Source organism: Lynx rufus, unplaced genomic scaffold (assembly GCF_022079265.1).
Source record: "Lynx rufus isolate CCGP_SWC_20201006 ecotype Redwood Valley unplaced genomic scaffold, mLynRuf1.p SCAF_10, whole genome shotgun sequence".
In the NCBI taxonomy this organism is placed as follows: Eukaryota; Metazoa; Chordata; class Mammalia; order Carnivora; family Felidae; genus Lynx; species Lynx rufus.
In genome coordinates this window covers 73,151,939-73,179,158 of record NW_025814824.1, presented here as the reverse complement: position 1 = coordinate 73,179,158, position 27,220 = coordinate 73,151,939, and the positions used below count along the sequence as shown (strand labels likewise).

The 27,220-nt window shown below is 47.3% G+C and overlaps 1 protein-coding gene across 1 annotated transcript; it reads left to right on the top strand.

Moving 5' to 3' along the window:
- Positions 1-14,801: 14,801 nt before the first annotated feature.
- Positions 14,802-25,069, top strand: SLC46A2 (solute carrier family 46 member 2). Its single transcript, XM_047068078.1, has 4 exons — positions 14,802-16,086; positions 17,534-17,617; positions 18,029-18,185; positions 24,162-25,069. The coding sequence occupies exons 1-4, from the start codon at positions 14,955-14,957 to the stop codon at positions 24,217-24,219; spliced, it is 1,431 nt and encodes a 476-aa protein (XP_046924034.1). The 5' UTR covers positions 14,802-14,954; the 3' UTR covers positions 24,220-25,069.
- Positions 25,070-27,220: the final 2,151 nt, after the last annotated feature.

The window sequence follows — 27,220 nt, the reverse complement described above, 5'->3', positions numbered from 1 at the left end:
TTTGATCGTGTCTGCACTTTACAAATAGAACTTTGGCTGCAGCATGGCTAAGATAGTGGGGGGGCCTTACTGATGTGGGAAATAATTTATAAGATTATTGTAGTAGATTGGGAGAGAGAAGTTGGTGGCTTGGACCGAGGTAGGTGTTTGCAAGGAATTCTTGACTTAGAGCAAAGCAAAATTTACCTCTAGTGGCCCCAGCAATTTCTTCTGGGATCACAAAGAACAAGTCAACTCCCCATCAACATGGCGGTCCTTTAAGTAGATTAAGGAATGGGCTGTCCCACCTCCTTTTCACTTGAGCTCATTGAGGGATTTGGTCTTTTTTGGCCAACTGAGACTGTTCCATCTTGCCCTCGTCACTTTGTCCTCCTTTCTTCCTGTTTAAGAAAGTATGATTCTTCTTACAGGTCCTCAAATGTACTAAATATTAACTCACTGTCTTCACTGCCCCTTTTGGAACAATCTTAGTCGGCCAATAAAGACCAAATCCCTCAATGGGCCCAAGCTTCTGGAAGATTAATATGAACGCAAAAGATGGCATTGAGATGGTGCCCTGATTACAGTACGAAGACAAACAAGAAAGAGTTAAACCTACAACCCGGCAGCTAGAAAACCAGAAATTAACACCCTAGTCTCCATCAGGCTGACAATAACAAAAATCAACAGTTATTGAGACGATTTTAAACATATTACATACTTTAACTCACTTTGTCCTCACGACAACCCTTAGGGTAGGTCCTAACATTGTTCCCATTCTACTAATGAGGAAAAAAGGTAGGGGAGACTAAAATCACACGGCCGGTAGGCATCAGAGCCAGGACTCAAAGACTAGCCTGACTTCAAGGGCCTGTGCTCTGAGCGACCACACTACCCTGCCTTCCTGGACAAGGAAAATTATCTTCAAACTTGAAAGGGAAAAATAGATATGATGAAAAGGAATTAACCCAAACTGGCTTAGAGAAGAAGATAACCAAAGAATTCAGAATCACTTGATTAAATTCCAATATAACGCCCAAATGAAAAATATTTTAAGACAACAAACGAAGAGTCAGATATAAATCCAAAATAAGTCGCTCATCTTTAAGAAATATTGGAAGATGGCTGGAGATGCTCAACAAATTAAAAAGACAAATTTCCAAAACAGAGAAAGGATCGCTTTTAAGGAACTGACTTCCTTTATATTTCTCTCCATCTTACCTCACTTCCCTACTAGTATCTTTTATCATTGTCCGGGAAGTACCAAATAGCTTTAGAAAAGGCTCTGAAATTTTGGCTCTTTTAACCAGTTACCCACTCATTTTTCACAAATATTTCTCGAAAATCTGCTCCAAGCCACACAGACTGCTTGGTGCTGGAGAGTTGAAACAGGGTTCCTATCCTCAAGCAACTTTCTAGTGAGTCATATCATTACTGATACAGTAATTACAAAAATGGGGGCATAATTATCAACTGAGTCATAAACCAAATGTGCTATAGTTATTTAAGAAATTGGTCCCAGAGAAGTTTCTGGTTTTTTAGTGAAAAGCCAGACTGCAAATGGCTCTTCTATTATATTATTTTAATGAAATGTACACAATGGAAATCCATATTTAAAATCTTCCAATGACGTTAAAAGTTGGAGCGTAGTCTTATAGGAAGATTTTGCCTAAAATTAGAATAAAAATTAAGGTTCTAAAATTATACTACACAAATCATTGAAACATCGTTAAAAACCTTAATTTAAAAACTGAAAGTGAAGAATATGCTTTATAAGTCAGTTTTTTTTTTTCAACGTTTATTTTTTTTTATTTTTTGGGACAAAGAGAGACAGCATGAACGGGGGAGGGGCAGAGAGAGAGGGAGACACAGAATCAGAAACAGGCTCCAGGCTCCGAGCCATCAGCCCAGAGCCTGACGCGGGGCTCGAACTCACGGACCGCGAGATCGTGACCTGGCTGAAGTCGGACGCTTAACCGACTGCGCCACCCAGGTGCCCCTATAAGCCAGTTTTAAGACTTATTGAGATATACTTCATACGCCATAAAATTCATTCTCGTTAATGGTACAATGTAGTGGATTTTAGTATATTCACAAGGTTCTGCAGCCACTGCCACAAATTCAGCACCCTTCCTATTGCCACCTCCCTACAGGCCCCGGTGACCACAGATCTATTTTCTGTCTCTATGGATTTGCCTAACCTGGATATTGCATATAAACGAAATCACAGAATATGAGGCCTTTTCTGTCTGACTTCTTTCACTTAGAATACGTTCAAGGTTCATCCATGGTATAGCATGTACGTGCACTTCATTGCTTTTTATGATGGAATAATATCCTATTATAGGGACATGTCACATTTTATCTGCTCATCAGTTGATGGAAATTTGGGTTGTTCCCACTTTTTGGCTATTATACATAATGCTGCTACGAACTTTTATGTTCCAGTTTTTGTGTGGACATATGCTTTCTATTTTCTGGGGTATGTACCTAGGAGTAGAACTGCTGGATCACATGCTGAGTCTATGTCTAGCCTTTTGAGGATTTGCCAGAATGTTTTCCAAAGTGGCTACACCATTTTCCACTCCACCAGCAGTGTGCAAGGCAACATTTATTATTGTCTTTCTTTTTCTTATTATAGCCATCCTAGGGGGTGTGAAGTGATATCTCATGTAGTTTTAATTTGCATTTCCCTGACGGATAATGATGTTGAGCATATTTTCATGTGCTGATTGGTCATTTGTATATGTGCTCTGGAGAAACATCTATTGGTATCCTTTGCCCATATATATATATATATATATATTTTTTTTTTCTGAGAAAGAGAGAGAGAGAAAGAACACATGAGTGAGGGGCAGAGAGAGAGAGAAAGAGAAGGAAAGAAAGAAACAAAGAAAGAAAGAGAGAAAGAAAGAAGAAAGAAAGGAAAGAGAAAGAAAGAAAAAAAGAAAGAAAGAAGAAAGAAAGAAGGAAAGAAAGAAAAAGAAGGAAAGAAGGAAAAAGAAAGAAACAAAGAAACAAGGAAAGAAAGAGAAAGAAAGGAAAGAAAGAAGGAAAGAGAAAGAAAGAAAGAAAAGAAAGAAAGAAGGAAAGAAAGAAAAAGAAGGAAAGAAAGAAAAAGAAACAAGGAAAGAAATAGAAAGAAACAAACAAAGAAAGAAACAAAGAAAGAAAGAAACAAAGAAGGAAAGAAAGAGAAAGAAAGAGAGAGAGAGAGAAGTGGGGCTTACCTGAAGTGGGGCTCAAGCTCACCCGATGTGGGACTCAAACTCATGAAGCATAAGATTGTTACCTGAGCTGAAGTCAGATGCTTAACACCTGAGCCACCCAGGTGCCCATCCTTTGCCAATTTTTAAACTGGGTCATCTATCCTTTTATTATTGAGTTGTAGGCATTCTTTATATATCCTAGATACAAGTCCTTTATTATATATATGATTTGTAAACATTTTCTCTCATTCTGTGGGTTGTTTTTTAATTTTCTTGAAGGTGTTCTTTAGAACACAAAAGTTTCTGATCTGGATAAAATCCAATTGGCCGGTGAGTTTTGAGCATAAGTGGTGGATGGATGTCACTTCCTGGGCCAACTATTTAATTGCCAATGTGAGTATCTCTAGAACTCTCTTTAAATGGTGACCAGAAGTGTTTTAGTTGGTGGTGGTCCTGAAGGATTACAGTGAGCAGAGCCCTCCTGCTAACCCATGGTAATAGAAACGTAGCCTGAGAGAGAAATAAATCTTTGTCATTTTAAGTCACTGAGATTTGGAAATTATTTGTTACCACAGCATAACCAAGCCTATCATGACTGATACACATGTCTTTTGTAATTCATTAGTTATCAGAATATTATCAAATATGAACCAAAAGACTTTTAGCTCTATGAACTATCGAGTACTTTATATTTCTTTCCATATTCAATCAATAATTTCATATAGCCATTTCATATGGGAAAATGCCCTTGATATATTAAGTGAGAATACAAACTTTCAAATTTAAACTTTTTACAAGTTTATTTATTTTTGAGAGAGCGAGAGAGTGAGAGAGAAAGAGAGCATGAGCAGGGGAGGGGCAGAGAGAGAGAGAGAGAGAGAGAGGAAGAGAGAGAGAGAATTCCAAGCAGACTCTATGCTGTCAGCACTGAGCCCGATGTGGGGCTCGAACTCATGAACCATGAGATCATGACCTGAGCCGAAGTCAAGAGTCAGACCTTTGACTGAGCCACCCAAGCACCCCAAAAACTTTTAAATTTAAAAACAAAGTGCTAGAGTGTTGACAGTGGTCATGTCTCTCTGTTGGATTCGATTTTTATTTTTTCTTCAGAGCTTGTCTATATGTTGACATTTATTTTTATAATTTTATATTCAATATTCACCTATTTAAAACATACATCTACCTTAGAAATGGCATTTATATGTTTATTATTAGAAGAAAATCTAGGGGTGTTAGGGTGGCTCAGTCGGTTGAGCATGAGACTCTTGATTTCAGCTCAGGTCATGATCCCAGGGTTAAGGGATCGAGCCTCATGTAAGGCTCCTTGCTGAGAACTTAAGGTTCTCTCTCTCTCTCCCTCTACCCCTGGCTTGTGTGCTCTCTCTCTTCTAAGGAAGAAGAAGAAGAAGAAGAGGGGTCCCTGGGTGGCTCAGTCACTTAGACTTCGGCTCAGGTCATGACATCCCAGTTTGTGAGTTTGAGCCCCATGTCGGGCTCTGTGCTGACAGCTCAGAGCCCGGAGCCTGCTTCAGATTCTGTGTCTCCCTCTCTGTGCCCCTCCCTGCCTTACACTCTGTCTCTCTCAAAAATAAATAAGCATTAAAAAAATGTTTTTAGGGACACTTAGGTGGCTCAGTGGGTTAAGCGTCCGACTTCAGTTCAGGTCATGATCTCACAGTTCATGGGTTTGAGCCCCGCATCGGGCTCTGTGCTGACAGCTCAGAGCCTGGAGCCTGCTTCGGGTTCTCTGTGCCCCTCCTCCACTCGCACTCTGTGTCTCTCTCTCTCTCTCAAAAATAAATAAATGTTAAAAAAATTAAAAATGTTTTTAATAAAAAGAAGAAGAAAATTGAGCATGAAAGATGTCAACCATTCTGTATATTTTTATCTTGCCGTCTAACATTTATAGAAAATTATGACAAGAATTGTTACCTCATATCAACAGAATACATCTCCTACACATTTAAGTGATCGGCCAGAGGACACAATTTTACATGCACTGAGTACCGGTGCAATGGATCATACTAATTTCGTATTTTTCATTTAATGTTCTGGAATCGGGAGTTACGTAACATAATCACAAATACAGGTTTATGTCAAATGAGCTGCGGATTATCTTTATTATATGAAAGCTTGTCCGAGATATAATATGGCTTTTATCTCAAGATGATGAATGGATATACGCATTACCCCTTCTTCCACTCAAAATATTATTGAATGCAGAGGGAATATATGCATAAATAAGAATAGCTCCATTGAGTCAAAAACAAACAGGATAGAGGCCATCAGTGACCCAGGATGATCAAGGAACATCTGAAAAATGCTGAGCAGATAGAATCCGATTGAAGGCAAAACCCATGGAGCAGAGAAGTCCCCAAAAGCAAACCAGTCGAAAGAGGAGAGAGAGAGAGCGCCGTTCTGCCCCTTTATTAAAGGGAAGTCATGTGACAAACTCCCACTGCAATGACTCAACCCAAATGTTCAACACACTGACCTGACTTCTGGAAGGGGAAGCAGAGGCATATTATTTTCTTCTTGGCCCTTCTGTGATTCTGCAAGTTTCACAATATCCACATGTGGGAAATCCCCTTAACTGTTCCATTTCTTCCTCAGCCTTTTACACCAGGTTTGTGTGTCCCTGACACTTTCACTCCCTGAAACCAGAAAGTGACTATGTGCCTAATCAGCTACAGAGCTGTTTCCACGACAGTGTGATGGCCATGCTTCTCCACGATCTACTTTTTGTATTTCACAAAGCGAGATCTGACTGAGAAAATAATAGTTCAGGCAAGCAGATACTGAGTCAGGGTGACTCATATGCACACATATTTCAGTTTTAAAATAGAAGGAATGCTGCCCTTTTTTTCTTGCTTTCTGTCTTCCCTAAATAACACGACATGGTTTTTGAGACAGGGCTTAGGTAGTTAGGAACGGAAACTCTATTCTCATTTCTTAATTTTTTTTTTTTTAACATTGTGAGCATTTTTCACTTTGAGGTAGCTGATCATGTGCTGGGTGAGGAGTAGAGCTCAGAGCCCCACTCCTCTAAATTAGGGAAGTTCAAGTCTCCATCAGCACCTGACAGGTGGGCTCTTTCATCCTAGAGAATCCCTGTGGTGAAGCTCCTGAGGGGATAGAAGTTGTGGGGGGGGGGTGGTTAGGGTGGTTAGGCTGAGCTGAGAAGCACAAATGTGTGTGTGTGTGCGTGAAGAGTTGTTATATCCCGACCAAAGAGGATCAGCCACAGCTGGTTAGCTGAGGTGGATGTGATCCCAAAGGCTCCTTTGCCAGAAAGGTTTCTTGGTGTCTATATATGAGGAGCTGCCAGGAGGTAACGAGACAGGAAATATGGAAATGTGGGCTGTAGCTCCTGGCTGTACATCCGGCCCCACTGCAAAGCTTTCAATAAATCGGGGCTTGGAGAAATTTAGCAGAATTCTGAGTTGACCTTTGTAGATTTTACTGAGCAGTGACAATCTGTCCAAAGTGAGTACTGATGTGGCTAAGAGTCTCATCCCAAAGGATGTTAAACTTAGCCCCATGGCCACATGCTACTCTGCTGCAAATCCATGCTAAGATGCCGGAGGGTTAAGTTTAGTGTTATCCACCATCACTGCTGGAGACAGGGCGAGTAATGCTATGGAAGGTCTGAGTCACAGAACTTAAAGACTAGTCCTTACTAACGAGGACTTGGGGCCTCAGCTTTTTCAGGAGGCTGGTCTAAATAAAAACTAACATTTCGCCTTCCTGTCTCTAAAAGTCTAAACCCATGGGTTCCCCAGATAAGATCAACGGAGTATATTTATTCACTTATTTGACAAACACGAATTGCATGCTGCTAGGTGCCAGATGATGTGTTTTCGCTTTGATGGCAACAAGAACGTGGTCCCAGCCCTCGTTGATTTTACAGTCCAATGGCACCAAATATATGAATCAAATTTATCACCGGAGCCACTGTAAAAATTGCAACTGTGACAAGAAAAGGAGTTATATAGTACCAAGGACCCCTATAAGGGGGGGGGGGAACAATGACTTATCTAGAAAAGTCAGCAAATGCTTTCCTGAGGAAGTGGGACTGGAGCTGAGGCCCAAACGATAAGTAGATGGTAGCTAGGCAAAACACAGGACATTAGCCGGTTCTAGATAGAAGTAACAGCATGTGCAAAGGCCTGTGGTAGGAAGAGCAAAGAACATTTGGGAAGCCAATATGGCTGGAGTAAAGACAATAAGAAGGGAACATGGTACAAGATGAAGGGGGAAAAGTAAGTAATGACCAGACTATGCAAGGCTGGCAGGCCACTGGTATGGGGACTCAGCTTTAGAACAGAATGTGTATTGTGTAGAGATAAATCTGGTTTTAGTCCTGGAGAGGAATGAAAATGGATACAGATAAACCAATTAGTAGTTTATTGTGTTGGGCCAAGCAGGAGATGACAACTCAAAGTAGGGTGCTGCGCTAAAAACAGAAAGAAGTGGCCAGAATCTAGAGATATTTAGGAGGTTAAATCAATATGCTTTTGTAAGGGATTGTGTCAAGAAGGCTAGAGAAAGATATCAAGTGTATCTTTCATCTTCTAGCTTATACATCTGGATGAATGACAGTGCTGTCACAGTGATAGGGAACGCTGTAATGGGGGTGAGTTTGGTCTTATGTTGAGAAGACATCCAGCAGGTAGTTCGTGGGTCTCTCTTGGAGACAACTTAAGTCATCTACATACACACGGTAGTTAAAGCTACATGTGTGGATGAGATTATTTAGAGGAGAGACTAAGGAGAAAGCCTATGAAAGGAGCCTGAGGAATTCTAACTTTAAAGACTGATTAGAGTTTCAGGAATCTCCAAAAGTGAAAGAGAAGAGTGGTCATAGAGATAAGCCAGGAGGGTGTGGTGTCACCTAAACAAGAGAATAAACTCACAGTTCTAGGAAAGAGGTCAAAATGCTCAAAGTTTGCTCAGAGTCAAGTAGGGTGATGTGGGATCACTGGTGACCTCAGAAAACCTGTTTTCTGACACGAAAGAGCTGGAAATAAAGTAGAGTATGGTAGAAGGGCTTGAAAGCTTGAGAAGAACGGCTAAAGTCTGAACGTGTGATTTTGGAGAATGAAAGACTGAGGGTTGGCTGGAGAAACAAGGTAGGACTGTGGACTGTGAAACAGTTGGACTGTCATTGGAGTTAGTGAAGGTATCATTCAAATCTGCCCTACGGTGACACTTCCCCCAACAGTCCTCAGTTACTTGAATGCCAGCGGGTCATTGGGTTCATCAAGGGGTTGATGTGAGTTGAAAAGACAGAAGCACCAGAGAGTTTGATCTATTTTAGAGGGCGTTGTTGAAATAATGTTCCAAGAAATCAAAGATAAATAGTAGAGGAAGGGAAGAGAAGGAAAAGGCTATGGTTTGGAAAATCATACATTAGTATAGGGTTATGTGGCTCCTGATTGGACCATACAATCACGGACGTGAAAGCAGTTGAACAAACAACACAGAAGAAGAGGCTGTAGTCAGAGTGGGATCTTTGCATGGATGGTTTTGGAGGTGACACAGCTATAGCTGATGAACAGATCCAGAATCCAAGGGGGTCTGTGACTCACGAAGGGGTAAGTTCTCTAGAGATGAGAGGCCTTGGGTTTGACTCTATCAAATCTCTGCCATTTGCAATTGATAGAAAACCGGAATCGAACTGGCAATTACAAAAGAGAATGCAGAAGCTTTTGTTACTAAGAAGGAGAGGGAGTGGTTTAGCCTCAGGCATAGCTCAATGTGCTCTGCTCAGGCTCTCCTCCGTACAGGTTCCCATCCTGGCAAGCTCTTCTCTGGTGGCAGCAAAACAGCTGCCAGCACCAGGCTTTCATCCTCACCAGTCAATATTCTCTTCCCTAACTATTTAAGCCAAAGTCCTGGGCCTCAGTCTTATTGGTCTGAATCTGGGTCACATTTCCTTCTCTAAACCAATCACTGTGATCCCAAGACACTCACTGTGATCGGCCGGAGCTGAGTGTTGTTACCAGAGTAAGAGTCAATGTATCCTGACCGGCAAAACCAGCAGATGTCTTTCTTCTTCTGCAATGTGGAGCAGGTTGTTCAAGAAGCTATTCAGGTTGGAGGCATAGCCTGGGGTAGAGAGGAATCCTATAAAGCCAGAGTCTGTGATGAAAGAAGAGCCTGGTCTGGCCTGGCATCAGTGACGTCATGTGTGAAGCAGAACTGGAGTATTAGTACAAGTACCTTTTGATAACTCTACAGACTGAAACATCTTTGAGGACAAAGGATCTTGCATCCCTGGTACTTTCTAGTGGGCTTGATATTTAAAAAATGCTTGTATATGGATGGATAGGTAGATGGGTGGGTGGATGGATGGTTAATGAATGAATGAGCAAATGAAGCACTGAGTTTGAAAATACCCTCAGCAGGAACAGGTTCACAGTATTTGACGGAAGTGTTCAACAAAGAAATTCATTTTTAAAACGTCTCTCTTCTATCCAATTATGTCAGAAGTGGAGCACCATGAAAATAACAGACTCCGAAGTCACACAAACCCAGGTGCAAATTCTGGCTCTGTACGAGCTTGTGCAAATGACAAGCTCCCTCAGTCTCTGTTTTCTCACCTATAAAATTGGGCAGCACGACGGGGCCGCCTCCAGCAGAAAGGCCGATGAGACAATCTCCCAAGAGGTGTCACTCATTATGTTGATACATTGATTACAGACGGGGCCCAGCTCTCAGCCTGACACTATAAAAAAAAAAACTCCATTTCGTCAGCACATGGAGAGGAAGCCATTTCCAGATAGAGTCCCACGTGAACCAACTTACAAAGGCAGATAGATGAACCAGAATGCCAACTTACTAATTTACCATAGGAAATTATTTGGAGTAACTATTCAAATCACTAGCACTTTCTCCCTGTGTGTGCAGCTATATTTGGGAAGTAAAAACCATGACCAGAAGATTGCTCGTGGTCATGCAAGGGGACTGAGGCTGCCTCTTGCTGGGGGTGATGGACTGGCCACTGGGAAACCCTTCACAGACAGGGCTTGGATGGTCACTGACAGGGCTTGTCTCTGCCTCCTAGGATGAATTGGTGCATCTTCCCTTGGTTCCATTACATTTTTGTGTCCGTGAGGGCATCTGATTTTCCTCATTTGCAATGTCTGGGGGAAAGACTGAACTCAGCCCCTGAAATATTAACAACAGAGAATAACACCTCAAGGGTGTCCCTGGTCCTCAAGATCTGGATCAATGGCCTAACTCCCCAAGTCCATAGCCTATTAAGTCCTAAGCCTTGTTCCAGATTCCAGCAAATCCTTGGGAGATCGATGTTCTTGTGGTGTCCTCCTCCTCCTCCTCCTGCTGCTCAGCATTGTGTCCGCCCAGACACCATCCGCAGCTTTCTTACTCATTTCCACCAAAACACAGCACTCACTCCACCAAAACATTCCCGAGTAGACTTTTCTAAAGAACTGAGGGAGCAGGGAGCAGCCTCAGGAAGGGTTCACATACACGCAAGAAGACAACGAACGATCTGCTTAAAACCCTTATTAGACATTTCTATTCTTCTAAGGTCCTTCTGACCACCCAGACATGGGGGATTCCTGTCCTGGCCCATCCCACCAACGCCCCAGACTCACTTCCTCCCCACACCTCTTTTCCCTCGCCCCTCCCCCGCACCCCCCCCCCCCTTCTCTCCCCGCCCCTCCCTCTGGAGAGCACCAGAGGAGTCCCTGTCCTCAACTCACTCACAGAGCTTCTACTCCCTCTCAGGAGACTCGTCCATAGCTGAAACCCAGGCCTGGGGATTTCACCTTCTAACCGATCTAAGGTGTTTTCCCAACAAACACCGTTCCTTTCTAAAATGAATTTTGGAGCCATCCGTTAAGAAAACAGAAGTGTTTCCTAACTTGATTGTAAACTGCCTGGGATATACATTTGATGAATAAAGTTCCATCCACTCCTTTGTTCCTCTCCATTTATGTAATACACTGTTGATCAATAATAATTACAAGATGACTAAGGCGTTTCTGCTCCTTTCCACATTCCTGTGCTGGTTGAGAGGGCACCCTCAAATAAAGCCCTAGTGCTTGTATTTTCCCAATAGCTATAGGCTTGCAGAGACTAGTGCCAAATACTGACTTCCCAACTTACTAGCTGTGTGGCCTTGTGCAAATTACTTAACCTCGCTGGCCCCAGTTTCTCCAACCATAAAATGAAGTGATAGACTAGCTTATGGACTTTTTGGGAGGACTACATTCATTCATTCCTGTAAAGTGCTTAGAACACAGTAAGGGCTCAGTAAATATTAGCTGCTCCTCTTTTTTTTTTTTTTTTTAAGTCCCTTTCTCCTCAAATAGTGTGACTTTTGTACTTTAATAAAGTCAACCTTGAGCTAGAGACTAAAGTGGCAGGGTCAGGGTTTACCTTGGCTCAAGGCCATACCCTGCTAATAGTCTAGGATGGCCAGGCACTAACTCAGCTGGAGCCTACAGTCAGAGATGGAGGGGGTAGTGGGACATGATGAAAATATAATCCAAACTAGAGTGGCCGAAACTGGCAGAAATACAGACTGCCCCGGGTCTGGTTCATTTCCGGGTCAGAGGATGAGGTCCAAGGTTGGAGGGTCCCGGGGCTGGCTAGCATCATGATGACCTGTCCTAGATCCGGGGGGGATCTCTCAGAGGCCCCTCAAATTTCCTTAGTTTCACAAGAGGATGAGAAGAATTGAGACAACATGGACCCTCCCAGGGAGGATAAAGTCTACCCTCTAGAGTCTGCAACCCCAAGAGTAGACAGACTGCTTGATGAAATGGCCAAAGTGGCCCATACAGTTCAGGTTGCCATTCTCACGGCCATATCTGACTGCTGAATACCATTTCCCTGTAACCTACCCATCCCCTGGAGCCTCTGCACTGCACAGGGACAGGCTGGCTTGAACTGGTTCGCTGCAGCCTCTGAAAAAACAGGGTTAGGAATGGAGTGGGAGAGCCAGGCATGGGCTGGGTGAAACCGGCACCTCCCAAGGTGGGCCTAGGCAAGGGGAGGAAGAAGGGAGTGAGAAAGCTTTGAGGGGGACTGCAGGGCACATCTTGATGGGAGATGGGTCTATTTGCAGAAGGCAGAGTTGTCTGGGTCGGACACAAAGGGCTGAGCAGTGACCGGGAGGGGAACAGAAGATTATAGCTCAGTTACAAGGCAAACATATCTGCACAAACTCATTTGGAGTTTAGTCCCTCCTTCCATGAATACATTATCTGTTTGACTTTATAAATGCTCCCTGCGCACCTGAGTCTCCCTTGTGCGGCTTCAGGGTCCTGCTGGTCCATGCTGCCATGGCTGTGTCGGGGCCAAACAGACAAGGAGACAGGTTGTGTGTTTTGACTCTCCATCCCTGCAGTGACCCTGAAGAAGCGTCTTTCTTCTTGGGGCATTAAAAAAAAAAATTTTAATGTTTATTTATTTTTGAGAGAGAGAGAGAGAAAGAGAGAACAATGGGGGAAGGGCAGAGAGAGGGAGACACAGAATCCAAAGCAGGCTCCAGGCTGTCAGCTCAGAGACCGACGTGGGGCTTGAACCCATGAGCCGTAAGATCATGACCTGAGCTGACATTGGACGCTTAACCGACTGAGCCACCCAGGCGCCCCCTTCTTGGTACATTTTTGCCCCTGCACCACCCATCAGCCTGATCCTTTTTGCAGAAGTGTGCACTTAAAGGAGGAAGCAAGGCAGCCAGAGTAGCAGAGGGCTCAGGCCAATCCAGGGCAGCGAGCCCGTGAAACGGAAGAGCAATTGCAAGGAAACAGAAAGGGTCCTGGGGATTTTATTCGGGAGCAGACGACTCTGGCGACTCTCTTCTTTCTGGTGGGATCTACCCCCTGCCAGAGAGTTTTGCCATCTGGAGGGACACCTAGGGCTGGCAGGACCTCTCTGTCTGTCCCTTGGCCCTGAGGTTTGAGGCTGGATCCTGCAGGCCGGGGCACATGCTAACTCCAGGCCCGCCAGTGCAGGCACTCGAAGCGGGACTGTTCTCCCAGAGGCCTTTGTCTTGGTCAAAGGGCTGAGCCTCGCTTCTCCTGAGGTTTTGTTTGTTTGGATTTTTTGTTTGTTTGCTTGCTTGCTTGCTTGTTAATTGTGGTAAGAACACTTAACACGAGAGTTTTAACAAACTTTTAAGTATATAACGTATTGTACAATGTTGTACAGCAGACCTCTGGAGATTCTTTATTTGCTTAACAGAAACTTTATGCCATTGATTAGTGATTCCTCCACCTCTGAAACCACCATTCCACTCTTTGACTCTATGAATTTGACTATTTTAGATACCTCACGTAAGTGACATCACGCAGTATTTGTTTTTCTATGACCTGCTTATTTCACTTAGCATAATGTCCTCAAGTTTCATAAATGTCACCAATTGCACAATTTCCTTCTTTTTAAAGGCTGAATAGTATTCCATTGTATGCACACATATCACATTTTGTTTATCCATTCATCCATCGGTGGACATTCAGGTTATTTCCACATCTTGGCTATTGTGAACAATACTGCAGTGAACACAGGACGGACATCTCTTCGAGATCCTGAAAATAAACAAGTGGGACTCCATCAAACTAAAAAGCTTCTACACAGCAAACGAAACATCAGAGTGAAACACAACCCACAAAATGGGAGAAAATATTGCACACTTTCCAACTGATAAGAGGCTAATCTCCAGAATATATAGAGAACACCTACAATTTAATTGTAAGGACAAAAACAAAAACAAAATAATAGCCCAATTATTAGTTGGGTTATTAGCCCATTGAAAATGAGTTAATGACCTGAATAGATAGTTCTCCAAAGATGACACACAGGTGGCCAACCAGCATGAAAACATACTCAACATCACTCATCATCAGAGAAATGCAAATCAAAACCACAAGGAGAAATCGCTCACACCTGTCGGGATGGTTATCCTATCATTAAAAAAAGAAAGAAGATAACAAGACAACAAGTATTAGTGAGGGTGTGAGAAATTGGAAGCCTTGTGCACTGTTGGTGGGAATGCAAAATGGTGCAGCTTCTATGGAAAGTAGCATGGGAGTTCCTCAAAAAATTAAACCTAGACCGACCCTATGATCGTGGGATCCCACTGCTGGGTTTTCATCCAAAAGAACTGCAATCAACATCTCAAAGAGATAGTGGCGCTTCTCTCAAAGTCTTGCTACCCAGATCCCTACAGCAAGCAACACGGGTCCCCTGTTGCTTTTACAACCCAATAAAATAAAACCTCACACCGAAGCCCCGAGCCCAGGCAGAATCCTAAGCCCTCCCCACCACGCGCCCAGACTTGCCCTCCAGAAACAGTGGAATCTTGCTCCCTGCCGGGAGGGGGTTGGGGGGGGGGGGTCTCAGCCCCGGCCGCCGGGACAAGCTAGGGGAAGGTCGGGGCACGCCTGGCTGTGGGGCAATCGGCCCTCGTCAGGCGGCCGCGCTCGTCGGAGCAGCGTGACGCGGCGACCGGAGGGTGGCGACGCGGGGGGCCGAAACGGGCGGTGCGCTCCCCGGCGCCCGGCTTCCTGGGCGGCCGCTAGCCCTGCTCGGCCGGCGGGGGCGGGGGCGGGGCGCGGCCTTAAAAGGCCGGGAGGAGTGGCCGTGCCCGGGGGTCACCGGCACAGGGTCGGCCGCTGTCACACGCGCCCCGGCTCGGCCCCGTCCCGCGCGCACCCGGGAGCACGGCGCACAGTCGCGCTCGCACCGAGTCCGGCCAGCCCTTCCGGCCCGTCTCCGAGAGCCCTCATGGGCCCCGAGGCCACCTGCCCGTGGAGCGGCCCCCTGCCTCGCCTCCGGGTGAGGACCTTGATCGAGCCCGTGGTGGCGTCCACGCAGGTGGCCGCCTCCCTCTACGAGGCTGGGCTGCTCCTCGTGGTGAAGGCGTCCTTCGGAGCCGGGGCCTCCTCCAACCACAGCGCCAGCCCGTCGCCCCGGGACGCTCTGGAGGACGAACAGCAGAGGGCCATCTCCAACTTCTACATCGTCTACAACCTGGTGGCGGGCCTGACGCCCCTGCTGTCCGCCTACGGGCTGGGCTGGCTCAGCGACCGCTACCACCGCAAGATCTCCATCTGCGTGTCCCTGCTGGGCTTCCTGCTCTCCCGCCTGGGGCTGCTGCTCAAGGTGCTGCTGGACTGGCCCGTGGAGGTGCTGTACGGGGCGGCGGCGCTGAACGGGCTGTGCGGCGGCTTCTCCGCCTTCTGGTCGGGCGTCATGGCCCTGGGATCCCTCGGCTCCTCCGAGGACCGCCGCTCCCTGCGCCTCATCCTCCTCGACCTGATCCTGGGCCTGGCGGGATTCTGCGGGAGCATGGCCTCGGGGCACCTCTTCAAGCAGATGACTGGGCACCACTCGGGGCAGGGCCTGGTGCTGACGGCCTGCAGCGTGAGCTGTGCCACTTTTGCACTTGTGTACAGCCTCTTGGTACTGAAGGTCCCCGAGTCGACGGCCAGTCCCAGGACGGCACTCCCCGCTGTGGATACGGTGTCAGGCACAATTGGCACGTATCGTACCCTGGATCCCGATCAGTCAGACAAGCAGGGTGTGGAGGGGTACCCTCCATCTCCCGGGAAAGCAGTGCCCAAAAAGACTGTCATCGCCCTGCTCTTTGTGGGTGCCGTCATATATGACCTGGCAGTGGTGGGCACCGTGGACGTGATGCCCCTTTTTGTGCTCAGAGAGCCTCTCAGGTGGAATCAAGTGCAGGTGGGCTATGGTATGGCAGCCGGGTACACCATCTTCATCACCAGCTTCCTGGGCGTCCTGCTCTTCTCCCGCTGCTTCCGGGACACCACTATGATCGTGATTGGGATGGTCTCCTTTGGGTCGGGAGCCCTCCTCTTGGCTTTCGTGAAAAAGACATACATGTTCTACATCGGTGAGTCTGGCATTCTCGGGGAGGCAGGACGAGGACACGGCCGGCCCCTTGAGTCGTGGGGCCGACACCAGGGATGCTGTGGTCCGGGTGTCCCCAGCTCAGGCCATACCCCCTGCCTAGGAAGTTACGAGGGAGACAGGATCATGTGCAGTTGAGTTCATCTGAGTTGTACTGTCTACTGGGTCATCTGTGTTACCCGCCGAAGTGGCCTCGAGTGATGCCTGTGGCTCTAGGAAGTCAGCGGAGGTTGGTCGGTGGGCCCGTGGTCAGGAGGGAAGGTTTCAGGTTGGCCTTCGGAGACGGGGTTGGATTTCTTCTCTCCAATTTTAAAGGGATAAAACATTAAGGTAATCAGGCTGAAAAGGTCCCTTAATTAAAGTCATTTGGGGCCAAGCATGGGCTATTCAAAAATGGATTAAAAAAGGCACAAATGCCTTCCACAACCAATGTAATAAATTCTTTCAAGGAAGCAGAATGAAGTTTCCACCCGAGGACACAGGTCGGACAACCACAAGCAGAGAGCTCTTTAGACCAATGTTGGAATAGAACTTTCTACACTGATAGAAATGTCCTAAATCTGGTCTGTCTGATAAAAGCAGCCGCACGCCATGTGTGGCTATTGAGCACTTGAAATGGGGCTGGCACAACTGAGGAGCAGAATTTTCAATTTGACTTGATTTGATTTTAATTAACTCATATAGTCACACGTGGCCAGTGGCTAACACATTAGAAAAAAACAACTCTACACGGTTATCAGAGGCTCTCCCTTGGCTGAGGTCACACATCTCAGAAGACACCTAACAAAATGGCAACTTAGGTTTGGCCGACTCCCAGATAAACGGGCCACGTGCGAAAGCCAGAGTACCCCTCTCCCCTTCCCCTCCCACCACCTCTACCTTTGTCCCCCCCCGTCCCCCCCCCGCCCCCCCCCACACACACTTAAACACACAGCACATTGGGGTTAGGAATAAGGCATGTGAGAAGGAAAGGTGGTGGCGGCTGTACGTGTGGTATACACTCCTGGATGCAGTTTGCCAAAGTTCCTGGCACTGTCTACCAGAGGGCTTCATGAATGGCGACAGAAGACACCTCTGTCCCAGGGACAAGGAGAGGAGCCTAAAGTCACTCCCGTGACATCAGCTCTACTTCCCTAGATGCCACGTAACTCTGCCGACGAAGACACCCTTCACTACCCGTCACCGTGCCAGCTGTGCCCTGCCACGTCGCAGATGGGTCTGCGGCATCTATGGCACCGTCAGAGCTCAGGGGCTCAGCCCGCCCCGGAGAGGGTGTCAGCCTGCAGGCGGAAAAACCACTCCCTGTGGGGCAAGCCCGTGGGGATTGTGGGGAGAGGGGGAGGTTCCTGGTGAGGCTTTTGCTTTTTCCGATTGACTCCTTGGCCAAGCCTGGACACGACGAGGAGTGTTCTCTTGTGATTTCTTTCCAGCTCGAGCTGTCATGCTGTTCGCTCTCATCCCCGTCACAACCATCCGATCGGCAATGTCCAAACTCATAAAGGACTCCTCTTATGGTGAGTGAAAGGAATCTCTCAGAAGTTCTCTGCCCGGCCGGTTTCAGAGCTGCTTGGCTTGAGGCATAGGGTTCGGACTTGCAAAAGGCCCATGAGACGGTGCCAGAAGCAGCCTTGAATACTCTAGGAACACTCCGGTGTCCATTAGAGCAGAGGGGGTGAAAACAGGAGGATGGGAGAGACTCAGAAAGTCGGTCACTGAAAAGCCACCGTCAAAGGAGGACACTGCTACCCGCAGGCTGCAGGAAGATGCAGCTGACGGAGCCAGGAGTCCCGCTGGAACGAGCCAAGACTGAGAGGCGGCCCTGGGAAGGATGCGGAGTCTCCTGAGAGCTCCCTAGAGACTCGGCTAGCAGCTAAAATGGAAGGGACAGCAACATATCTTCTTGGTAACCTCTGTCCCTTCCACAGGAAAGGTGTTCGTCATCCTGCAGCTGTCCCTGGCTCTGACTGGGGTGGTGACGTCCACGGTGTACAACAAGATCTATCAGCTCACCATGGAGAAGTTCGTGGGCACCTGTTTTGCTCTCTCCTCCTTTCTCTCCTTCCTGGCCATCATCCCGATTGGGTAAGAAAGGAGAGTCTGGTTTGGGCTGGGGCTTTTGGGCTTAGGTCAGGGCCTCTTGGACCCTCTCCAGTCTATTATCATAAAGAATTATTTATTTGCAGCATTTATGCAGTGGGTTCTGAGGGGGCTCTCCCATAAATAAGAAGTCCTCCTGTTCTCCCAAGCTAATAATCTGCCAATCTGGGAAACCCCCGAACTCGTAAATAATGAATAGAGGGCCACAATCAGCTGGTTACTTCCTGGCAGTTTTATACTTCCTTTTGATTAGAGGCTGGGATTAGATATCCTCTTGAACCACTCCAACGTCTTCTCTGAGGTCCTTTTAGAGGAGAATCATCCTGCCTCACTTCACTTCCATTCTCTCCACGCCCTCCAAGGGCTGGGCACCTGGCAGTGCCCCGGAATCTCACATGCCCCTGGACTGTGGGAGCTCCTGGTAGGACTTGAGCAATTCCTTTGATCTCTGTGGGGGAGTCGTCTCATTTGTAAAATAAGAACACTCAGGTCAGGGAGATAACAAGCAGGAGGAAGGCTGGAGAAGCCCAAGAGAGGCAGTCTGCGGGGCGCCTGGGTGGCGCAGTCGGTTAAGCATCCGACTTCAGCTCAGGTCACGATCTCGCGGTCCGCGAGTTCGAGCCCCGCGTCGGGCTCTGGGCTGATGGCTCAGAGCCTGGAGCCTGCTTCCGATTCTGTGTCTCCCTCTCTCTCTGCCCCTCCCCCGTTCATGCTGTGTCTCTCTCTGTCTCAAAAATAAATAAACGTTAAAAAAAAAAAAAAAAAGAGGCAGTCTGGTTCCACGGTAAGAGCACTAGCCTAGGACATCACCAAGATGATCTTTGACCAGCCCTGTCCAGCGTGAGTCCCAAGAGCAAGCCATGTATGTGATTTTAAACTGTCTCGTAATGTTTAAAAATGGGAAGACGGGTGAAATTAATTTTAGTAACACATTGGACTTGACCCAGCATATCCAAAATACCACTCCAACATGTCATCAATTTACAAAATTAATCAATGAGTTGTTTTTTTGTTTTTGTTTTTTTTTCACTAAGTCTCTGAAATCTGGTACGTGTTTTATGCTGATGGCACATCTCAGTTTGGATCCAGGTTGAACACATTTCAGGTGTTGAGCGGCTGGCATAGCTAGTGACCGCTACATTAGACAGCACAGCTTCAACCTGTTTAGGCCTGTTTACCCCTTCTCCTTTAGTGAGGTCCTCTCAGGCTTGTATCACTCCCACCAGAGGAGAAAGGAATACAATAAACCTACCCACCGTAACATGTGAGGGATTTGATAAAGATTTGCATTTTATTTTATTTAATTTTTTAAATTTTTTTTAATGTGTATTATTTTTGAGAGCGAGAGAGACAGAGAGCAAGCAGGGAAGTGGCAGAGAGAGAGGGAGACACAGAATCCGAAGCAGGCTCCAGGCTCTGAGCTGTCAGCACAGAGCCCGACGAGGGGCTCGAACTCACAGACTGTGAGGTCATGACCTGAGCTGAAGTCGGACGCTTAAGCTTAACCTACTGACCTACCTACCCAGGCGCCCCAAAGATTTGCATTTTTAAAGGGTCTGCCTGGTAGCACAGAGAAGTCTACACATCAATAATGGTGGCATTACAGGCAGCAGAATAGAAAATAACTGAAGGCAGGTTGAAAGAAGTGGGAAGTGGATGGGGGGAAGACCCTTGTTGGAATTCTCACATCACATCATAATGTAGGTCCCTGCCCACATAGAAGGTTGAGCCTCCTTAGACAGAAGCCGTCAATAATGAAGGCTCTTTGCTCTATTTCATAGTTGAGAAAAGAAAGATTTGAAGTGAAGGAAGGGAAGGAGGGAGGGAGGGGGATGGAGGGGGATGGAGGGAAAGAAGGAAGGGAGGAAGGAAGGCAGGCAAGCAGCTGAGAATCTGTGTAAGCAGCGGCATGATTATGAGGGCCTTCTTGGCCCAGTTCTCATTTTTTCAAGGTGTGGGACTGAGCCGGACCTGTCCTCAGACTGCCCAGCCCTTAGGCCTTTTCCTGTGCCCCTATTTTCATGCGAGTCTTGGCTGAATGGGTTGGGCTTAGCTACCAAGACTTAGCACGCAATGCAAATCTGTCAGGAGCCCCAGTTTTTTGTCCAAGTGAGTAATGGATTAGTAGCCATGCCACTTGGAAGTTTACCCAGCCCTATTTGGCACACGGGCGAAATATTCTCATTAACCTAAACAAACAAACAAACAAAGGAAAACAAAAGAAAACCAGTCTGACTAATGGGTGGCACAGCTAGAGATATAAACGAACAAATGAAAGCCATGAGAAAATAGCAACAGTCGTTTTCCTTCCCACAGTTTCGTTGCTTCGTGTGCGTACTAAGTGGGATCCTGTGCCTTTGTTAAGAGACTTCAGGGCACATGAAGGAGGTGGGCCGCCCTTGAACGTCTCACCCCAGTGCGCTGTGTAACACGCACTTGGACTTGGCCATACTTTCCGTGCACAGAGTCTTATATCACAGATGCAGGGACAGAATCTTGTATCAGTCGAGTAAGTACTTGAGTGCTTGTGTGAATGAGGCACGTTAAGTAATTGCTAATTATTTCCCTGTCTTGTGGCCATTCAGCAGTAAAGAGACACATGTGCAAATAAAGCCTCATTCGCTGTATGCTGGAATCACCTAGAAAGGCTGAAAAAATCACTGATGTCTGGATCCCACCCCCAGAGATTCTGACTCGGTTGATCGGGAGAGCAGCCTGGGCCCAGGCCTTTTTAAAAGCTCTCCGGGTTATTCGAATATACAACCAAGATTGAGGACTCTGGTATAAAGGGAGTGTTTCCATTACCTTTCCCTTCCGTGAAGTCACTAAATAAACGAGATCCTGAAAAACTCTTACAGCTAGAAGAGGCCAAGGCTGAACCATCAATCATCAAGTGACAGCGACAGGGAAAACCAGTAGAGCTTTCTAACCACAGAAAGAAAAGCTACGTTCCAATGACATAAAAGCCCAGGAAGGCATGTCAGAGCAGGGAGGCAGAGGACACAGTGGAGGCAGAAGGCGGGGAGGAGGGGTCCCTGGGTCAGAGCTGCCAACAGCCTGCTTGCCAGAAGGGACCGTGACCCAGGCCTGCCTGGTACCAGAGTGAGCCCATTTCACGTGACTGTGAGAACCTGCCCTCTCCTGCTTGCTCCTCTTTTTTTTTTTTAATGTTTATTTCTTTTTTGAGAGCCAAAGCACAAGTGGGAGAGGGGCAGAGAGCGAGGGAGCCACAGAATCCAAAGCAGGCTCCAGGCCCTGAGCTGTCAGCTCCGACGCGGAGCTCAAACCCACGGACTGCAAGATCATGACCTGTCCGAAGTCAGATGAGAAACTTACTGAGCCACCCAGGCGCCCCACCCTCTTGCTCCTCTTGCAGTTGGGAGATGCTGAAGAAAGAACTTTCTGGCTCTGCCCATCCTCAACCCACTTGCCACTCTATCCCTCTCCTCCCTCCCCACCTGTTTCTTAGTAATAATAATAGCAACCCTGTAACTAGCTCTTATCATGTGCCAGCTACTACTTAAAATGTTTTAATGAATTTAATCTTCCCCCAAAGCCCTCTGACGTAATTACTATTACTGTTCTGCAAATAAGGATACAGAGGCGCTGAGGTATCACGTAACTTGTCAAAGGTTCAGAGCCCGTAAGTGGCAGAGACAGGATTTGAACGCAGGCAGTCTCTGATCCTCTACACCGCACTGCTTCTTAGTAGAGTCACCAGGTGCCAGGGTGCCACCTGTGCCGTCTCCTTAGAGAGCTCCCTCCTCGGGCTGGCTGCGCTCTCCTGAATTCTTACCGGAACGGACACGCGAGCGCCACCCTCTCTCTCTCCCCAACCTCCTCCTCACGGTCAGCTTCTGCAAAGGCTCGTGTGCACCTGCTGCCTGCGTCCTCACCGCCCACTCACTTCTCAGCCCAGACGTCCGAGGTCCCCCCTCGGCCAGCAGCGCTCTTCTCACTAGGGCCGCCGACCACTCTTCAAAGCTGGATCCAGTGGACTCGCTCAGCCCTCATCTCATCCCACGTGATTCTCCGCGGCCCCAGCACCCGTGCTCACTCTTGGCCGTCACTGGGCTTTCTCAGCACCTCATCACTTCTTCTCTACACACCTCCAAATGGAAGATTCTTTGGGGCTCTGCTCTGGGTTCTCGCTTCATATGCTCTCTCGAAGCAATCTAAAGCACTTTCAAGACTTCAAATTACCACCTGAGTTTCCAAAATTGGGTTCTTGACGCCTTCCTATGCCTGCTCCCCCTCCAGCCTTTGCCGCCTCCCTAAATGGCACCACCACTCACCCGGGGGAGGAACCGTCACCAAAGTCTGCCCTCATCTTCATCTCCCACACCTCCAATCCGTCAGGCCTCACTGACTCTACCTTCAAAACGGTCCTCAAATTCATCCTTTTTTTTTTTTTTTTTTTTTTTTAAATCACTACTGCTACCACCCCTAGGCCAGAGCACTTGAACGACCGGATTAGCCTCTGGACCATTCCTCCCATGTCCACTCTTGTTCCCTCCCATCCTCTCTCCACCAGGTGCCCAGAGCAATTTCCTTCAAGTGTTTAAACAGATCACATCATCTCCTGCTCAAAGCTCTGCTCTTGGCTTTCACCGCTGTTAGGATACAAACCCAACGTCTTCCCATGGACCACAAGGTCCTCTGTAACCTGGCTTTGCCAACCTCCGTAATTTCTGTTTCTGTCACTAACCACCCTCCGCGACCCCAGGTGTCAGCCCCAGGAGCGACCCCTCATGCTCTTCCCCCTTCTGCGCCCATGCCTCCTTCTTAACCCAACTAGATGTGGTCTTAAGCAGCATTTTCTCAAAAAGCTTTTGAGACAAATCCCTTTCTTAATCTAAATTAGGTCCTTTTATCATATGCTCCCAAAGCTTCCTCCATTTTCCTTCATAGCCTGATAGTTGACGGTTAGGGGTTATCTTTTCATACGCTTGCCTACCAGACTGTAGGCTCCCTGAGGGGAGGAACCATGGCCGTTTGGCTCAGCACATATCATCTGTGTCCAGCAGAGAGGCTGGCCTGTAAGAAGTACTCAAAAAGTATTTGTTTAATGAATGATCTGTTGGAAGGGTGTGGCACCTACTAGCCAGCATTGCTGGCCATCCGTATCCCAGAGCTGCCTGTCGGCTGACCATGAAGGCAGTGGCTGGCCATCGCCACCTGGCTTTGCTACTGGGGTCTACAGTGGGGGTCAGCCGCAGAGGCAGGGCTGTGACCTGGTGTCGGCCCACATCTGGACTTTCCTGCCAGCTCTTTAATACAATGAGTTTTGTCTCAAGTACAGTGCGTGTTCCTCCCTATAGAGCTCTGGGACTCATGGAAGGTGGGACATCAGAGATTTTGGAAGTTCCCGCAAAGCTTTCCCTTAGAAGGTTTGGACTTAAGTTGGCACCCCATCCAGCGGCTTCCAGGTGTTGACCATCAGCCAGGAAGAGGTTGCTGTAGCCTAGAAACTGAGGTTCCTAGAGCTCAAGCATGAGAAAACCGAGGATCCCAGAGGTGGAAGGACATGCCAAAGGTCATACAGATCCGAGACTTCAAGTCAGAGCTCCTAATTCCCAGGCCTCCTTTTTTTTTTTTTTTTTTACAAATATTTGAAAACAATGTAATGAGAATTTATGGAACAGATAAAGGGGCTATGGAAGGACAGAAGATGAGGCAGCGAATTCTGCTTGGATTAGCCCAATTTTGATCTTGAAATACACGTGGGAGTTCATCAGGCAGTGGTGAGATGGAGAGAGATTTCAGGAAAAGGAAAATGTAGATGCAAAGGGCTTGAGATATTATAGGGCTGGAATGGGCCATCTCTGCACTCAGAACAACATTCTGGGGACAATGGTCAGAGCCTCTCAGTCTATAGGTGGTAAAAAAGGCGGCCATTGGTGGGAAGGAAAAGGCACACCCTTTGCCCCATTCCAACTGTTTGTCTTGTAATTCTTACAGCATCGTGGCCTACAAACAAGCCTCATGGCTGCAATACGGAGACATCGCAGAGAAATGAAGGTGCTGACCGACGGGAGCTGAAAATACCAGCAATGGCTTCTTTTGAAGTCAACAGAAGGGACTGGGTGCTAGTGACCAAAGCAAGCCACTGCTCCAAAACCCCAGGTTCCAGCCAGAGTTGGCTTGGGCATGAGCTGCTCTGGCTCAGGGGTCCCTGGCGGGTGGGGAAAAGCACTTTCTTGGTGATAGAACTTTCTCAGCTTTCAGACGTCCCTGTCAGAGGTTAGGTTCTGGGGACAGTAGAGGGTGAACTTCCAAGGGTTAGATGCAGGGGGCCGTGCGCAGTCACACGAGACGCATAAAGGGCTTCAGACAGCAGCCCCTTTTCTTCCAGGAGTTGGTTCTAAGGTACCACTAACTAGTCACCTGGGTGCCGTGCTGGGGGTCCCCCAGGAAAACTCAAGCCAAAGCATGCATTTTCAACAGCCTAGAGGGAGCACAGAGGGGATGCTTTGTAAGAACTCCCAACAGTGAACATCAGCCAATATATATATATATTTTTTAATTAAAATAAAACCTTGAAAAAAACTTAGCTTTCTTCCCTGAGGCCTTGTTAGCTGTGAACACTCAGGAGAGATTTGGGGCTGAGGCTCTTGGCTTCAGGGTAGTTTTACTGCCGTCATTACTGTTGTTTTTAAGAAGCAAATATCAAACGACTTTCTTTAGTGGACTATTATATGGCATATTTTCAGTCAACAATACTTCTTCCCAAAGTGGGTGGTGTGGAGAGAGAGGGCAGAGGAGATAGGCTAAGAGCCGTCTTATTTTGAGGTACCTATTTTTACAGACTATTTTACTTACACACAGAAAAACAGGCTCACCTCCAAATAAAATCAACATTTACTGTATGCGTGTGAATCGTTCTTCCCCGGCCAGACTCCCTCTATAACTACAGGCATGGCATTCTTATACTGGGGTAAAACTTAAAGCTAGGGAATGCATCTCAAGCTCCAAGCGTTTGGGCTCAGAGAGTTTACACCTCTGATCTCTTGCAGGGAATAAACAAGCCTTTCTGGCATGTCTTCTAAGGTCCCGGCACCATGCTAGGTGCTGAGATACGGCAAGCACGTGACTGCTCATCCCCTGACAGAATGTTCTGTCCAGCAGGTGGAACAGACAGAACAGCTGGCAACCACATATCCTATAATAAATGCTAGCATAAGGGAGCATCTAACCAGGTTTAGGAGAGCAGGGAAGGCTTCTCAGAAGAAGTGGACTACGGTAACCCTGGAAGGATAAGGAGTCACCCAGGCCAGAAGTTAAGGGACAGTCCAGGCAGAAGAAATAACAAGCTGGAAGGCCTGAAGGTGAAAATATCTTTTGATATAGGAATTCAATATAAGGGGAGCAAAGAGGGGGGGAGGGACAGGTACCAAAAGGACAGAATCAAGACCAGGAGACTGGAGTGGTAGGGAGAAACAACAATACACATATAGAGCCTTAAAAAGAGTTTCTCTTTAATTTGTTTAATGTTTATCTATTTTTGAGAGAGAGAGAGAGAGAGAAAGAGAGACAACAGGGGGAGGGGCAGAGAGAGAGAGGGTGACAGAGAATCCAAAGCAGGCTCCAGGCTAAGCTGTCAGCACAGAGCCCGATGTGGGGTTCAAACTCATGAACCATGGGATCGTGACCTGAGCCAAAGTCAAGATGATTAGCCGACTGAGCCACCCCAGGCGCCCTGAAAGTTTCTCTTTAAAGTAACAGGGATAGCTGGTGGAAGATTTCACGCAGGAGTATGGAATGCGTCCTGGCATCCCTGAGAATGAACTGGGGCAGGAAGGGGCAGAAGGAGAGAGAAGACTTGCAGAAAGGACACAAGAGCAGAGAGTCTGGTAGTAACCCAGGTGACGGACAATGGCGGACTGACTTTGGATAAGATGTGAAGGTGCAGAACAGTAGAGGGACTTAGAGAAATCCTTGGGAGCTGGCGGTCAGCAGGAGTTGGTGACAGGTGATCTGCAGAGGGTGGGGCAGATGGAGGCAAGAATGCTCAGATTTGAGGTTCAGGCAACTAGGAAGAAGGCAGAGCCTCTCCCTGAGACAGACGACACGGGCGGAGGTGGGATGGGAAGTGGAGTTCAAGGCCAAGCTTACCTTGCTAAATTCTCACCGATTATGCTCCTTCCTCTTGGCTCCTTGCCTCCTGTCCCAGCCCCTGATCGGCTCCCCAACCCGGATGAATCTCATCATTGGCAGCTCCATTCCTGCTCCTGAAAAGCTGGCTTGGAGCATCCAGAAACATGTCCTTATTTGCTCCCGCTCACCCACCATACGCTTGTGGGTTTTAACCTGAGCTGGGCTCTCAAAGCCCCAGCACTGGCTCCTTTTCAATTTGTCACTAAGGTGGCAGTTTTGACCCTTCTCCACTTGCCCCAGGTCACCAATTCTTCTAACAGAGGTTCTAACCCCTTTGGTCTTCTCAAAGTGTGGTTTCTGAACCAGCAGCTTCAGTATCCCCAGGGAACCTGTTAGAGATGCAAATTATTTGGCTCCACCCCAATCAAACTCTAGAGCTGGGGACCAACAACTGGTGTTTTCACAAGCCCTCAAGCTTAAGAACCAATGTTATCTATGGGCCTTTCTCTTCTTAAGAATGTTCCCTGAGTCCCTCTCCCCCTCTTCCTGCATCCCTAATTTTTTTTGTTTTTGTTGTTAAGTTTATTTATTTTGGGGAGGGGGGCAAAGAGAGAGAGAGGGAGAGAGAATCCCAAGCAGGCTCAGTGCTGTCAGCGTGAAGCCCAACTTGAGGCTCAAACCCACAAACCAGGAAATCATGACCTGAGCCGAAACCAACAGCCAGACACTTAACCAACTGAGTCTCCCCCCAGGCGCCCCCATCCTTAATTCTTGAGGCCCATAAAGCTCTGTCCTTGGTATGTTCCCCAAGTAATCTAGTCTACTCTCAGGGATTCCAGAACACTTTTTCCAACAATCTGGTCGACACCTCCACCTGGATTTCCTGAAACATAATTCCAAACCAAATTATTCTCCCACCTCAC